General features: G+C 39.7%; 1 protein-coding gene across 2 annotated transcripts in view; it reads left to right on the top strand.

Moving 5' to 3' along the window:
* Positions 1 to 16,421, top strand: part of LARGE1 (LARGE xylosyl- and glucuronyltransferase 1) — a 272,408-nt gene that overhangs the window by 166,772 nt on the left and 89,215 nt on the right. For both annotated transcript variants that reach the window (XM_063395775.1, XM_063395774.1), the window contains one exon: positions 1,344 to 1,515. In XM_063395775.1, coding sequence (XP_063251845.1) covers positions 1,344 to 1,515 — 172 coding nt within the window. The remainder of the gene's footprint in view (positions 1 to 1,343; positions 1,516 to 16,421) is intronic.

Genomic DNA, 16,421 nt, shown 5'->3' with positions numbered 1-16,421 from the left:
ACAATACAGAGAAAAATTGTGTGCCGTCTTAAAGGGAATAGAGGAGGTCAGCTTATCAGCTTACATCAGCAGAGGCCTTGTTACTTTATATTCAAAAAGAAACATGCTCTAAGCACCTATTATTAGCTTTTCTTCAAACATGCTTCCAGTTTCCAAAGGAACTCATTCTCTTACAGAAGGTTTTCTCTAAGGATTTTGGGAGAAATGATTTTTTTTTTTTGTGCAAATGTTGTTTCATATAATAAAATGTACAATGGCAGTGAATAGAGACGAAGTAGTTAAACAACAGAATAAATCTCTGTGTTATGAATACACTGAATTTCTGCCTACTTTCTCCAAAGTGTTAACACGCCAGGACAAATCCTGAAATCTGTCACACTCAAGTTTTTTGTAGACAAAATTCTAATTGAAGTTATTGAGAGGATGACTCAAGGGAAAACTTAAAGTCTGGAAATTGCAGTGCATGCCCCTTAAAACAAACAAGAGGAGTTTCAGACAGGGAAATAGGAGCTTTTTGAAAGCTTCTAATATCCCACTTTAAGCATAAACTTTTGATATTTGAGAACTTGAGTCTCACAGAAAGAAAACTAAACATCTCATGGAACATCCTGGTGCCAATAGTACAATGCATTATGGAATTTAGTCTCTCAACTTTTATTTTAGAAGCTATATAAATGTTTTTTAGCTCTTACTGAAGAAATGAAAGGTTTGAGTTTGCCACATTCAATACATAAAAAAAAAATGTGGCTGACAATTTTCTGTCATTTTCTCTGTTTTTGAGCATGTCTGTGGGACCTCAGTAGTTTTAATTTAAAGATGTAAGGCTCAAGGAAAATTTGAGTTTGTAAGAAACTTTTTTTTTGCAATTTTCTGCCCCATTATTTCAAATGACTGATCTTTTGAAATTCTGACCACCAAATCTATAAAAAATAGGAGAAAAATACTATGTTTGTTACTTCTGCATCAGAGAAAATTTTGAGAAGGACAACTTTTGGTTGAAAATGAAAGTAATGTACAATACACCTGAGGTTTTAGACTAAAAATGTATTCCAGTTTTATTAGGACATGTGGATGTCTCAGAATGAATTCTACCAGACCAGAAAGGTTCATCTAATTTTAGTTATATTGTGTGAAGAGGGTGCCTCAAAGAACTTCATTTTCCCAAGCTTTTAGAAACTTCAGTGTGTTTCAAAGCTTCTGAAGCAAATTTAAAAACAGGCTTTTAGATGACTTTCTACCTCAGAGATCTTCCACTATGACAAGAAAATAGTGTCAGGAAAATTTCCTCTTTCTAATGAAGATTATTTTTTCTTCCTCTTTCCGACTTCCCGTCTCCTGTCAAGTCTGAAGTGTCTTGGATCCCCAACAAACACTACTCTGGGATTTACGGACTGATGAAGTTGGTTCTGACTAAGACTCTACCTTCCAATCTTGAGCGAGTCATTGTCCTCGACACAGATATTACATTTGCCACTGACATTGCTGAGCTTTGGGCCGTCTTTCACAAGTTCAAAGGTATTTTAATGATTTTTTTACTGTCCTTACTTGAGGAGGGGGGAGGGATAACGATGAGGCAAGCAATGCAGTGGGCATGAAAGGGCTAGCTGAGGTTTGTTAAATGTTTTCACTCTTTCCATTTTTGGTGCTTGAATATAATTGTTCTCTTTGTGAGCTCTTTTCTCAATGATGTTCTGTATAGAATAATTTGCAACACTGGTTATCTATGTAGTTTGTTTTATAGATCTGATTATTTGGGACAAGTGAGAGCCTGACAATGCACTAAATGATAAAGAATTATGTGCATGCTGTAGTTGTGTACCATGCAATACTTCTTGGAAGAACTTGGGTTTAATTTATTTTTTTTATAATAAAACTTAAATATTACTTTCAGTATAACTGTTCCATGTAACTGTTTTATGCAAGTGAGAATGAATGAAGTTGGGATCATTTTTGAACCAGGGAGGAAAATGAAGGAATCAGAGTTATACATGTGAATAGAAAGAAGTTGCTCTTTGGTTCTCTTAATGAGTTGATAAAGGAGTCTGGATTCTAAGCACCTAAAATAGTTTTCTCTACCTATTCCCATTTCCCACACTACTTGAAAATGTATTTCATAGTTGGTCTGAGAAAAGAGACATTCAGAGTAACTCTGTAAGGAGATGATTACAAAGAAGTTCCCAACTACCCTGTCACAAAGCAGAGCACTTTCTGGCTAGCACACTGCTAAAACCATTTAATTCTCCCAGGTTCCAGTGTTGCCAGCTGTTCAGAGTCCGACATACCTTATTGTTCTCCTCTTGCCCTTAGCATATGTACTGCAGTGCTGATAAGTGCAGAGGCATTCCAGCATCCTGGTTTCAAGGTTTACAACCCTGCAAAAGTGTAGCCTTGATGGGTTTCATCAGCTCTCTCAAAATCATCTCAAGCAAAGTCAGCCTAAGCAAATGGGAATATTTATTTAGAGAACCCAAAATACACCTCTCCATAAGGAGGGAGCCAGGAAAGAGCACATTTACTGTACTTATCCCCTGCTGAAATCCACTAGCCCTGCTTTTCCCAGTATCCAGCTCAGGGGCAGGACCTATTATCTTCAGCTCTATCTCAAGGACTGGGTTCTAGTGCATACTTCTTCATGCATTTATTTCCATTTACTTCTATGGATACACTGATGTCTTTCCAGCAAGCCAGAAGCAGTCACCTTTTTGCTTAATTTAATTATTGACAAGCTTTCTTCATCAAAGAATAGGAAATTTTTCCTCTCTTCAGATATTGTTCAGACCTCTTCACTCCATTGAACCTTAAGTTTCATGTAAACATATACTTTGAGAACCATAAGTAACGTAAATGTATGCATAGGAAGTAATGCTGGGCTACTGTACTATCTCAGTGTGTGCAACTCTCCCATTAATAGCAATATTTGACTGAATATGGTATAGTAGCATGTCACAGCAGGAAAAGAAATGTAGATAAACAGAACTTGGGAATAGAGGACTGCATGGGCAAAGAGCAAAATCTGAATTGAGACAATGAGGGGGATTGTCTCCTTGTTTATAATTTCTGTCATCGTTTCAGTGATGATCCTTTGCTTTTTTACTGGAGGAATAAAACCAAGCATAAAGACTACTTGTCATAAGGAGGAACATGGAGCAGAGGCAGATGTAAGATTGAAAGAAAATGCAGGCAGAAAATATGGAAATATGGAGAAGAGTAATTAATGGAAGTAAAATGTGTGTGTGAATCAGTCTCCATAGAGCTAAGCAGGAATGTTCATCTGATCAGAGCTGTGAAAAGCTCTAACTTACACATGGAGACAGAATTCCCGTGCTGCTGACCTCATAACATACATAGCACAACTCCCAAATGCATGATTTTGTAAGTTGTCCCATGTGTCTTTTTAATTCCAGCTGACCACCTGCTTCTCCACAGTTTTTTAATCCTGGCAATAAATTGGTCAGTGTCTACAGCTGCTCATCTCCCAGATAGTCATGCACAAAGAAAAAATAGATGAGACAATGCCATAGCCCCAGGTGATGAACAGGGGTGGGAGAGGACTTTGGATCCTAAATGCTGCAGAGGAGAGAGGAGGTGTCCAAGCACAGTCTTGTTCTCCAGTCTGTGTCATAGGCTGCAGTTCCATTAGCAAAGATGACCTCGATGATGGTGACATCAGAGTTGAGCATTTAAGGGTAAGAATCAGAGGGAAAGCCAACAAAACAATTACTGTGGTGAGAGTCTGTTGTAGGCCCCTCAGCTGGGATGAGGAAGCAGAAGAAATATTATGTAAGCAGCTGGGAAGCTCTTGTTCTTGTGGTGGGCTTAAACTCACCAGAGACACAAGCTGAACTTGCTTAGCAGAAATCTGCTGGAAATACAACATGGGAGAGAAGAAACAGTCTGGGAAGTTCCTGGAATGTGTGGAAGATAATTTCCTGACAGCTGGTGAGGGAGCCAGCCAGGGGCAGTGCCTGGCTGAATCTGTCAGCATATCTGGCTAACCAGGGAAGTCCCAGTGGACTGGAGATAAATAAATGTAATGCCCATGTCCAGGAAGAGCCTGAAGGAGCATCTGGGGAATTAGAGGCCTGTCAGCCTGACCTTGGGGCCAGGGAAGGTCATGGAACAGTGCTGTCCTGGGGATCGGGCCCTGTCAGCATGGGTTTGTGAAAGGCAGGTCCTGCTTGACCCACCTGATATCCTTTTGTGACAAAAGTTGCTCTCCTTAGAGGATGAGGGAAAGGCTGTGGATGCTGTCTACCTAAGCTTTAAGTAAAGCCTATGACATGGTTTCCCACAGCATTCTCACAGAAATTGGCTTCCCATGGCTTAGACATGTTCTCTGGATAAACAACTGGTTGGATGGCCGGGCCCAGAGAGTGGTGGGGAATGGAACTAAAAAGATTTGGCAGCCAGTCACTAGTGGTATCTCCCAGGGCTCAGTGTTGAGGCCAGTCTGATTTATTATCTTTATCAGTGATCTGGATGAGGGGATCAGGTGCATGCTCAGTCAACGCCAAATTCAGTGGAAATGCTGATCTGTTGGAAGGCAGGAAGGCTCTGGACAAGAAGGATCTGGACCGGCTGAATTGATGGGCCAAGGCCAGTTCTGTGAGTTTCAACAAGGCAAAGTGCCAGGTCCTGCACTTTGGTCACGACAACACTATGCAGCACTACAGATTTGGGGCAGAATGGTTGGAAAACTGCCTGGTGGGAAAGGATCTGTGGGTGCTGGTCAACAGCAGCTAAACACAAGCCAGTGTGTGCCCAGATGGCCAAGAAGGCCAGTGGCATCCTGGCCTGGATCAGCAATAGTGTAGCCAGCAGGACTGGGGCAGGGGATTTGTCCCCCTGTTCTCTACACTGGTGAGGTCACACCTCAAGTCCCATGTTCGTTTCTGGGCCTCTCACTGCAAGAAAGACAATGAGGTGCTGGAGAGTGTCCAGAGAAGGGCAGCAGAAAATTTCTTCATAGAAAAGGTTGACAAGCATTGGAACAGACTGCCCAGGAAGTTGAGGAGTCACCATTCCTGGCTGCATTTAAAAGCCATGTAGATGTGGCACTTAGGGACAGGGTTTAGTGGTGGACTTGGTAGTGTTACTTTGATAGTAGGACATAAAGGTCTTTTTCAACCTAAATGATTGTATTTTTCTTGGATTCAATGGAAATGGAAGGAAGGGAAAGTAATTTGGAGAGATACTGATACTCTTTTACTGCTTTATAAAAGTTTGGCCTAAATTCTGTGGTGATTCTCAATTTTTCCTAAGTGTCTTTTTATTTCTCCTATCCGCATCACAAAAGATTGAAAGATTGTCTCATCTCATGAGCCCCAAAGGATATTTTACTAAACTAATGTTTTAATCTCTTCCTTGTTTCCCTCTTAGAAGTCCCAGGTAAGTTCATGAAGATTTCTTGAGGGCCATCTAGAATGTTTGTTGACATATTACATAAACAGAAGAATAATAAAACTCCTATGAAGGGAAATGCTAGTCTCCAAAGGAACCTATCTTACACCCAATCCCAGTTAGGAGGGCAGTTTAGACCCACTGGGTCTCCTTCTAGAAATGTTTTAACAACCAGTTGCTGGCTAGAAGCCACCATTATGAACCTGCCTACACCAGGATGATTTTGAGCAAATTAAAGAATTTTTCACATCAGCGCAGGAAGGGCAAGAGCTTCTGTCTGCAGATTGCTGCAAGATAAGTGATGAGGCAGTCAGCACAGCCCTTCCCGAATTGCAGCTATACATTGAGAGAAGGTCCTAGAGTCTGTGATTCTTTCTGTGCCTGGGAAGACTTTTCTTCCCAACAAAAACAGTGATAAAGGGAGACCAGTAGCTCTAATTCCCTTTTTCTCAGACACCATGCTTGGAATAAACTCAGGTTCAGGACTGTCTTGTAATTTAACCAGGCCTGATTTGCTGTGTAGAGGGGCCTACAGTATGTTTTAAATAGCACCTGCAATACCCAGAATCCTTGTTCTGCAAAGGTTCTTATTCCAGTCATCTTAAGAGTTGCTGGAAAGATCAGACCCTTACATAGTAACTTAATAATTTAGGTGGTAAAGGTACTACTGCATTCGTTCTGTAGACAGAAAAAAGGCAGTAGAATTTCTTTTTAAATTATGGCCCTTCTGCCCTTTCTAGATAAGCTCTTTGCATACACCCTTACAATAAGTGATCCAACTGTTCTGTAGCAGAGTGCAGAAATTTAAAATCTCTTCTTTGAAGTGGCAACCTTAGGCTTTGGGAAAAATTCACACCTCTGTGGTAGCCTGAAACAGTGTCTTAAGCAATGTAACATTTAACAGTTTCTCTGAGGAGTCAGTGGAGGTTGTATAATTATTAATCGTTTTGTGTACAAGCTTCAGTCTCTATGTATAAATATGTCTTTGGGAACCTGTAACTTAAATTTCAAGAGTCATGTCCAGCATTTCAGCTGGGATTTGGGCATTTCTGCTTTAGCTTTATTCTCTCATGCTCTATAGACAGGTAGAATGTTTTCCTCTAGGATGGAGATACACCTCCAAAATATTTACTTCAAAGGTTTGAGTCTGCAGCCAGTCTGGTGAAGATAACCTGTCATGCATGTTTTCTGTGACTTAGTTGACACTGGTTATGTTTCCTATTCATCTTTCACTAGATTTTGACAGTTCTAAACTTGAGAAAGTACCTAGCCTAAGGGCAAAAGTGTGGGACTGTAGATCATAGTGTATTCTTGGATGAAGTGCTGCAGAGTGTTTCAGACAACAAGGATTAGTAACCAATATGTTTTTATTGCAGAAACTGTGCAAACTCTTCTGAGAAAAAAATGAGTCTGAAGCTGTGTTCTGTCCCATCAATCCTAAAGTTCTTTTAAAGGCTACATCTGCTAACTGTTTTATTATTCTTGCTCACCCAAAGTATTGGTACTGCAATGTGGGTTCTTTTTTTTCCAAGATTCTTAATTTTTAATTTTACTGGGTGTAAAATATGGAGTCTCAGGATTGGTTTTATTTGGAATCTGACTACAACAGTCATCATAATTATATGTCTCACAAGTTGCAGTTTCAGTCCGGATCACAGTCTCTGTGTGCTGGGTGCTCCACATCTAAATAGCAAGAGATTCTGTGTGTGCTTTACATTGTCAGGTGACAATTCTTGTGTCTTCCTTGTTCCTTTAGGCCACTGCTTTGCATTAGTCACAGCTGAGACTCACAAATGAGACCTGAATAATCCCCATAGAGATCAGTGGTAAAGAGCTCTGTGTAAAATTGAACGCTACATCAAAGGGCATTATGGTATTTCTAAGTACATGTCAAAACTCAGAGGCTCTGTTAGACAGTGATGTCTTACTACTACTGCATGTTAGCCTCACAATCCAGCTAGCTGATATGATGAATATTTTAGGTACTTTTAAACAACAGAGACTGGATAATACTTAACTAATGCATTTCAAATAACTCTACTCATATATTAAGTCACCCAGAGAATATAAGCTACAATTGGTGCTCATCTATGCAAGTAAGCCTTCTCTGGAAAGGTGACCTCCATTAACCAAACATACAAGAAGAGAAATGGCAAACTTGACAGGAATACTGAGATTCACATGTTCATACTTTGCATGAATAAAAGCATGCTATAGAAGCTGTTTGCTTTGTGTCAGGAGCTCAAATAATGATAAAAATCCATATTGACATCATAAATACCAGAAAAGGTCAGCAGCAATTTTGGTGCAGGATCAAGTGCCCAGAGCTGAAGAGGGACTGGCACATAGTCAATCCCAAACTTAAAATTTGCAAACACTCAGCATGTGGGTGCTTTGGCATATTCCTCTGCAGAAAGCCTGAGGTAACAGTCTAGGTTCATACTATTTTTGCAGCTTCTTCAGGAAAAAGAGAAAACAAACAAAACAAACCAAAGAAAAATCATAACCCTCACAAATGTAGGCATCTTGTGTAGGGATTTTAGTAATCGTATTCCTACAAGAACTGTTATACATAAGTCTGTAATGTTAAGTGCATACAGAACTTTTCATTTTTATATGAATTTAGCATGCCAGAAAGTGAGATGCTGATGGCATGAGAGGTAGGCAGAGTCAGCAGATGCTATATAAATTTCCCTGAATTTGGCTCTACCAGTGAAGCCCTGTTTTAATAAACTAAACCTGTCATAGCCCTTGACTCTCCTGCAATGATTGTGCTTTTTATAGGTGTGCTGTTCTCGTGATGATGTAAAATACTCGGTTGTTGCCAAGATTAAAATTTAGAATTCATTGATGCCTATGGCTCAAGGCAGGATTTGAGCCACAGAATTGATTCTGGGCAGGTTCTGTAGTTCAGTCTGTCAGTTTACACTGAGTAAATCATTAAAGCTTCCAGATGATTTTGAGATAGGATCTCTGTAGGCTGACACAGTGTTCATGTTAAATCCTACAGAGATCTTTCTGTTTCTTCTGGTCAGTAAAACAAGCTTTCTTTTCTTACTAATCAAGAGGAAGGCATTAGCAACTTGCACCTTAGTGTGTATAATAATCCATGGTATGAGTCAGTCTTTTTGTGAAGGAAACAGGATCGTATTGTAGCAGAGTGCATTAATAAAATTGTCAGGCAGCTATTAAAATAGCTTAAAATTATCTGAATTTTTGTAAGTGTCTAAAAAGGCCGAATGGCACTTGTCTTTGCTCATAAAAGAAACATCTGTTAGCTTCTGAAAGATTTGTGTAAGTATTTAATGGTTAGACTACAGTGCATAGCTCATCCTAGGGTTATTACACAAATGAAATACAGTTTCTCTTTGAAAAGGTCCCTGTGGAGGCTCTATCTGCTTAAGATTTTCTATTCTTGATTGTAATATTGTGGTATGTTCTTTTCTGCTACAGAATCTTTGAAACTTCATTGATAAAGGATTTTATTAGTTAGCTATAGCTGATAGAAATATTGAGGGTTGTTGTGCTCCAGTGTCTCACAATTCTGTCATCATTTTGTGTGTGAAACTATAGGAGAATACCGATTTATTTTGGTGAAGTGAGAAAGAAAGTAAAGGGTTAGGAAATTTGGGGGGAAAAGACAAGTTTCTATAACTGTGATTAGGGATTAATTTTGGTGACTATAATTAGGAGGGGATCAAAGAGGTGGGACTTGATTTTGTGGGTCTAGGGGAAAACACTTGTCTCTCTCCACACTGGTCAAATAAGCTGACTGGATGGAAGTTCTCCCTTTTTTGCTGCTTTTTCTTCTTTTTTTCCCCCTAATTGCAGTTTGCTTTGCTGTGATAATCCTTTATTGAGAAGCCAGTCTGTGAGAAGGTTGACCTCAGTAAATGAGCTCCAAGGGAGAGAGTTTATTATATGGATCAGCATGTGCACATTCTAGTTTATGGATTTTAATGTGACAAGGGACATAATCAGAAAATTCTGATTATGAATTGCTGCCAAAATAGAATAGCTGCAGTTTCTGAAACAGCTGTAGTTCTATTTTAGCTGAATGGTTCTTTGTCTGTTTCTGCCATCAGGCAGAAATATTTAGAGGTGAAAGGCCAACCGTGCATAGAAATAGGGTATAACTCATAGTGGGGTAAATTCTAAAATAAAATAAAAGATTTGAGTTCTTTATTTTTTCATTCTGATTTCCAAGGGATATCCTTTGGTCATGTTTTCAAGCTTTTTCTCATGGGGGCTATGGATGTTTTAATTATAAATGAAAGCTGATATTTTTTGTCATCTTTTGATACCACAACTGGAGTTTTTAGAATAAAAACCCATCACATACTACAAGATTTGTAATAAAATCATGTTTGCAACACTGAAATTTTGAGGACTTTTTTCTACCTTCTCAACATCAATCTAGTGGCTTTTTCTACGTTACTGTTCTCCACTCTTTGTTAACCTGCCAGTCATTCTACAGCTGTCTTTTTGGCTTAGATGCTGTGATGTATCAAATATCCAAACTAAACACTATGACTCACACAGTGTTAAAGCAAAAAAACAGTTTCTCCTGAGCTCTTTTTTCAGGATTTAAAGAGATTTTAATTCTACTAATCTCAAGTACTCCAGCTGTGGAGAATGGACCTAGAGCTTTTTTGAACTGCCTTGCAAATATTTATTAAGATAAATCAAGGCAGAGAATGGCATCAAAGGAGCAAAGTGCATATCCTCATCTCCCTTGACTAGCAAAAGCTGTGCCTCCTCTGAAGCTAGAAAATCCAGCTCCCACAGGGTACAGACTAGGCGAAGGAGCATTTCTGCTTTGCATATTTGTTATTGGCAGAGGAAAATGTATTTCTGGGAGTGAGATGCCAGTAGGCTGTGCTAAAAGGAAAATATATGAGGACAAGGGGTGGGAAGAAACCAAGGAGGAAAAGAATAACTCTCCCATCCAAACCAAAAATGGGACATCAGTCAGGAGCTGCTGTCTACCAATAAATGTTTTAGGTTGATTGCTTTCTCCTATAGTCTGTTCACATTCTTCTGCTTCCTTTCAGGTGCATTCAGTATACCTGCCCTGTCAATTTGCAACTTGTTTAATTATATTTTGTTTAGAGCGCTATTAAAACAAAACCCAAACACGAATGTCTGCCTGTCTTCTTGGGTGGAGCACACAAATTAAGCCCATGTACTAATCCCTCTGGCCAGTCACTCTGCATTCCCTTGGTGACAGTAAAGCAGAGCAAGTGCATGAGCAGGCAGTGAATATGGAGGGAGTAGCAGTCTGTCCACCAGCTATTAATGTGTAATGATAAGTAACTTCTGCATGTGAGAAAAGCTAAGCAGAAGAGACACATGGGTCATTCACCTAACAAATGAAATTTACTCTAAGGTTTGATAGGTGTATTAATAGGAGTAAAGAAAGAATGATATTTAATAGCTAGATTTCCCTGCCTAAGGCCCTCATTCTAATCATGTGCAATCTATCAAGCACATACACTTTTCACTGTTCTCTGTGACGTGCATTGTAATAACTTGGTGTTCTGTTTTCTCCCTCTTCAAACCAGGCATATTCTCTTAACCTGCCTTGTTCTGCATTAACAGTCCATATTTTTAAGGACCTCAGGCCCCATTTCCAATTACAAAGCTCTCATTCGAGGTTTCACCTTTTTGGTTTCATGCTGCAAATTATGCTTGTTACTATTGTCCTTGGCAGCACATGGATTTGCATAGGATAAAGTGGTGTAGGGAATATCTGTCTCTCAGGTTCAAGATGTAAGGTAGAACATATTGCCCAGAGGTCAATGGCATGATTATCCCATCAGCAGGGTGAGTGCATGGTATTGCTCTCTGCACAGTCAGGGAAGAGGGAAATGAGTGTACAAAATTAAACCAATTTATTACATAACTGCCCTAAGACTGTGTATGAATGTACCATGAGCAAAACCTGGGAACAGCTACATGAACTACAAGTTAGACATGTAAATGAAATCAGTCATTAGTCCAGTTTTGTGGAAAACGTAAAACCCCCACATGCTTCCTTTTTCCAGGTAATCTAGAGAATAAGGGATGTTTGAACACTTTATTTTAATCCCAGCAAGCTAAAAGAAAAAAAAAATTAGCTTGGTCTGTAATGGGCCACTTCATTCTGCATCTCTCAAGTGTCTTTATTTTACTTAAATTTCAAGCTGGCTCCACTCCATGTTCTTTGCAGTAGTCTCTAGCTGCATTTAGCATGGGCCAAGCAGTTCAATTAAACAGGAGCATTACTCCCTCTGACTCCTCAAGGTAAATATTTTTTGTCCTTTGAGATAATGCTAACAACAAAATGAATTTTGTCCAAGTCTTTCTAGATGCATACTAGAAAGTGATTGATAAACATACAGTAAGCCTGGGGATAAAATGTGTCCACAGCTTTTCTGTATTCATATTTTATTTCCTGCATTTAATCACAATGAAATTCAGTCCTGGAAAGAACTTGGACCTTAAGTGCAAAATCCATAGTTGGCAGTAAATTTTGCCCAAGTTCATTTCAGTAAAAGGGATGCACATTAGACATTTTCTGGTGAAAAGCCAGGCCAGTTTATGTTTCCTTTGCACTGCCTAAATACTGAAAAGGGTCTCAAGATCTAAGCCTACAGTATTCCTGCTTTGGTGTAATACAAACCCTGTGTCAGCTGCTTCTATTGTGTGTGATTCTGGGACTCATTCTGGAGCTGGGACTGAATGTGTCAGCAGAACAGATTCTTGAAAACCATTAACTGCTGGTACAACTAAATGTAATCCTGAAGTCACTTAGGTCTCTGTTGGGGGATGTAGTGGTTTTTTCCTCTATGCTTAAGGACTGGGGGAGCTGTCAAGTAAGTGCTGTTCTGACACACCAAGAGACTTTGTGTGGTGGGAACGGAGATGGAGGTGGATAGCAAAGGAGGTGATACAACATTCAGTGGTGCTGTTGACAAATGTGCAAGAGCATGAACCATCTGAGGACATAGCACATGCTTACTGCTTCTGTCCTGCTGAGGTATGTGACTTGGAGCAGGGCTAAATTCCTACAGCAAAGTGAGCCATCGTACTTTTTCTCTTTTAGAATTGTCCTTGGCTGACTCAATGCCACCACTCTTCTGTCATCAGCACTAAATGTCTGCCAGTTTATGCTCACAGCAACTTCCTGAAATGCACGTCGCTTCTGAAAGTGGCACAGGGTTTCCTGAATTTCATTAATTCATTGCATTGTCTTCCTACATGTGTTCTGCTTAATAGACAGTAATACTATTTCCTTCTGTATGCTTCAGGATATCATTATTGCAGGTCCAAAGTGATGTTCTCTAGGGCTTTGCCAATCTGCTGCAGAGTCGTACTGGCACCAGTTTTGGGCGGTATTTGGAGGTTCCTGCTCGTTCTCATACTACTAAGAAATGATGATCTGAGTGTTGTCACACTGGTGTCTAAAATCCTGGAAGAGCACATGTCAGCTGATAAGAACTACCTTTATAAAACATTGGAGTGAGCAGGATGGAGCTGACTTCTACCAGTAAAGAAGTCTAGTTCCTGTATTCCTTGACTTACGTAAACATTCCTACTTTGAACTTACAGTTTCTTTTTTTGACTAACTAAAAAAAGATGTGAGTAGTTGGAATAAGAACCTTTACATATGTTCTCCTTTCAACTCTAACCCCCTGTTATGGGTCACAAGTAAAAAGAGTTGGGTGACCTCAGCCAGGTCTGATGTGCTCGGAGGTGAAGTGCATGAGCAGGCCAGCAACGGGGTGCTCTTCTAGGGTATCAGTTTTGAAGCTCCTCAGCAAATTTAGAAGAGAATGTTCACACACTGACAATTCTACTCTTGTGATTATTTAATTCTTTCAAACGTAATAATGGAAGTGGACATAATTTGGTAGATAAGGGAGAAAGCAATGTGAAGATTGAATAAATTAAGGATACTGAACAGGAAGAAGAAATAGGAAAAGGGAGAGGTGGCAACACATCCCAAGTTCGTCAAGATGGTATATCTTGAAACCTAAGATTATTTAAAAACAGCATATATCACAGTAAATTTCTGTGAAGCTATATAGAGGCAAGTGCACATATCTGGAATTTTTCTGCATTTTCTTGGCAGTGACATCTGACTATAAAAAAAAACTTGCCAAGGAAATAATGAAGTACATGGTAGCATTAAGGAGCTAGCACAACATTTAATTCAATGTAATTTTAGCCTGTCCCTTCTGCAGGATTGGTAGTGCAGATACCATCCTCACTTAGCTGCAGTCAGCAACTAGTCTACTCTCACTGCCACCACCTTTTTATTTGTTTTGCTCTGTGGTGCCAGACCTTTGTTTTTGTACAAGCACCTCTAATAGTAGTTTTTAAGAGAGTGGCAAGACGCTCTACACACCCATTGCTGTGAAGCCAAGTGTTTTTCTATCTTCCTCAAGCATTTTGATCCCTGTAACATCCAATCTAGATTTTGTGTGGGGAAGGAAGACTGAGAATTACTCAGAATTACTCAGAATTACAAAATTTAGTAGAGCAGTGATGAAGCTCTGTTACTGTTCTTTTTTTTTTTTTTTTTGGTTTGGTTTTATGCTATTGCTTTTAAAGGTTTAGTTGCCATAACAACCCAAAGAAGTCCTGCATTACCATAGAAATGTGCTGTTGTGGGTGACAGTTTTTATGAGAATCTTTTTTTTCTTCTTCTTCACGTAATGTGTTTAACACTGGCCTTTTGCAGGTGTATCACAATACACTACAGAGGTTTCATAAAGTGTCAGAATGGCATACTAAGCAACAAAAATGAAGCATATGCTTAAACCTGGGAAGAAGATCTGGTGTCATGGTTGACTGAGACCAGAAAAAGAGTAAAAAAATATTCCTGTTGCTTAACTTGGAGGTCAGAAGTATTGAACTTAAAGTGGGACTGGCTAATCAGTCCACATGAGTAAATACTCCAAAAAACCCCAGCAAAACAAGAGTTAGGGCTTTTATTACGTACCAAGGAATTAGTGTAAAAACAACTTGCCGTGATAGCTGTAGATATGAAAGTATGGGACTTCTTTAAAGTTCTCTGCATGGGGCTGCTCCTTGAGACTGTTCAGAGGCTGAAGTGAGAATTGCAGAACGATGTAGCCTCTCACAAAGCTGAGAGGGATTCCTGCTGAGATCTGGCTCCAGCTGCATACTGATAGCCTGCAAGCCTCGGGTGCTGGCTGGAACCTGGCAAGTCCCTAAATTGTTTGTGATCTCTCTGTATTGAGGACTTTTCCCTCTTCCTGTGTGATACCTTTAACGGCTGTTAATGTTCGAAAAGTGGAGCTTTTCTTTCCACTAATCTGCGTCTCCATCTACTCATTATGTAGCAGTCTGGAGCAGTGGACCACTGGAGCATATCACCTCTCCTAACATCTGATAGATTGCTGTGCATCTTTGCTATCAAACTTCAAGTTGAATTTATGGACCTGTTGCAGACCATGTACTCTGTCCTAGCAAACAGAGTATACAGTTCACTATTACAGGTTCATAATCTTGTGACAAGCCACACAACTTATTTGGAAAGAGGATAAAGAAGCATAGTCAGCTGTGGAGATTGTTATTGATCACTATTTTTATGGGGAGGCACAGGTCTATCAGTTTCCTGTAATCAGTTGCATCAATGATGAAAAAACTTTCCATTCCTGATATGCATGTTTCAAAGAACACAAAAGCTTCCAGCTGGCATCTTGGAAGAATTCCCCTTGCCAAGGCCAAGCAGGCAGCAGGAATTGCTTTACAATTATACTTTATGGTTTCTGACCCCTCTGTAAGCCTAGACAAGTCTGCTATTACTTCCTCTCATTTAACCCTCAGTTCTCCAGGCCTCATTCTGAATTACTGAGCCCTGGGTAATTAGTTGGAAAGAGGATATCCTTCCTGCTTTCTGAATTCCTCCCTTTAACCTGTTCAGAGAAATTACACCCTAGAATGCTTCTTATCCTTCATTTTCATGGTATTGGAAAGCCCCTCCAGGATCTTGAAGTTTCCAGATGAGATATCTTCCATCTAATGGAATCAGGATTTACTGGACATGATTTCCTCCTTGTTCTTCTTCAGCTGATTTTCCAGTCAAGAATTTTCAAGTTAATAAAACAAAGCTTAAATGTTGTTAATACTTGCTTCTCCTTTTCCTTTATCTCCTTGTAACATTGATGTTGACTTCTACTCCGTGAAAAAAATGTAGCCAGACTTCAGAGGGACTTCTGTACCACCTTGAAATTAGTACCTGTTTCAGTTAAATTAGTGAATACTGTCCACCATGCAATATGATTTCTGCTCTTTTTTTTTACTTTTCCCATCACTTGATTGAGATTGCTCTATGAGATAAACCCAGGTAAAGCAAGATTGCAGTATCAGGAATCATGTTGGGGGGAATCTAGATCCAGATCTGGAATATATACCTGTGCAGAAGGAGAATTTGGGGAGATTTCCTTTTAAAGTGAAACAAAGGTAAGGAGGAGCTGCAGGTTGCAGTATGCTCTTTGCAAACCCTGTAACAAAACAGATGTTGCCCTAACCCATTGTATTCCCCTGAGAGTGTCGGGGGAATTGGCACCACAGAACATAGAATCAGCACCACCTTGCCCTACAGTTGGTACCATGTAAGCATGGGCAGGAAAAATGAGACTTGAATATCAGTGTGTTTCAGTGACAAGAGTTCTTCATGTGCTTCAGAGCTGTTTTGTCACTGAAGGTGTGACACCAGTGGTTGAGGTGCCTTGGTTTTCACCTTTCTTATGGTTTACAACCTGTTTCATGTCTTCCCATCACCATGTGTTTTCAACAGAGCACTGAGCTCCATCGGCAGTTTCTTGCTGGAGCACACTCTCTGAAATGATGAGCCACACTTCACCAGAGAGCCAGTTCTGTCCTTCACCTTTCCCCAAAAGGTAAAAATTACGAGGCGCAGACTTACTGATGAAGGTCACTGTTTAGTGATACAATAAATATAAAACTAGAGATGGAAACGTCATAACTACCTAGCACTAAGTGAT

Source organism: Prinia subflava, chromosome 4 (genome assembly GCF_021018805.1).
Source record: "Prinia subflava isolate CZ2003 ecotype Zambia chromosome 4, Cam_Psub_1.2, whole genome shotgun sequence".
Lineage (NCBI taxonomy): Eukaryota > Metazoa > Chordata > Aves > Passeriformes > Cisticolidae > Prinia > Prinia subflava.
Note: the sequence above shows the minus strand (reverse complement) of the source record. Positions and strands in the feature narration are given on the sequence as shown.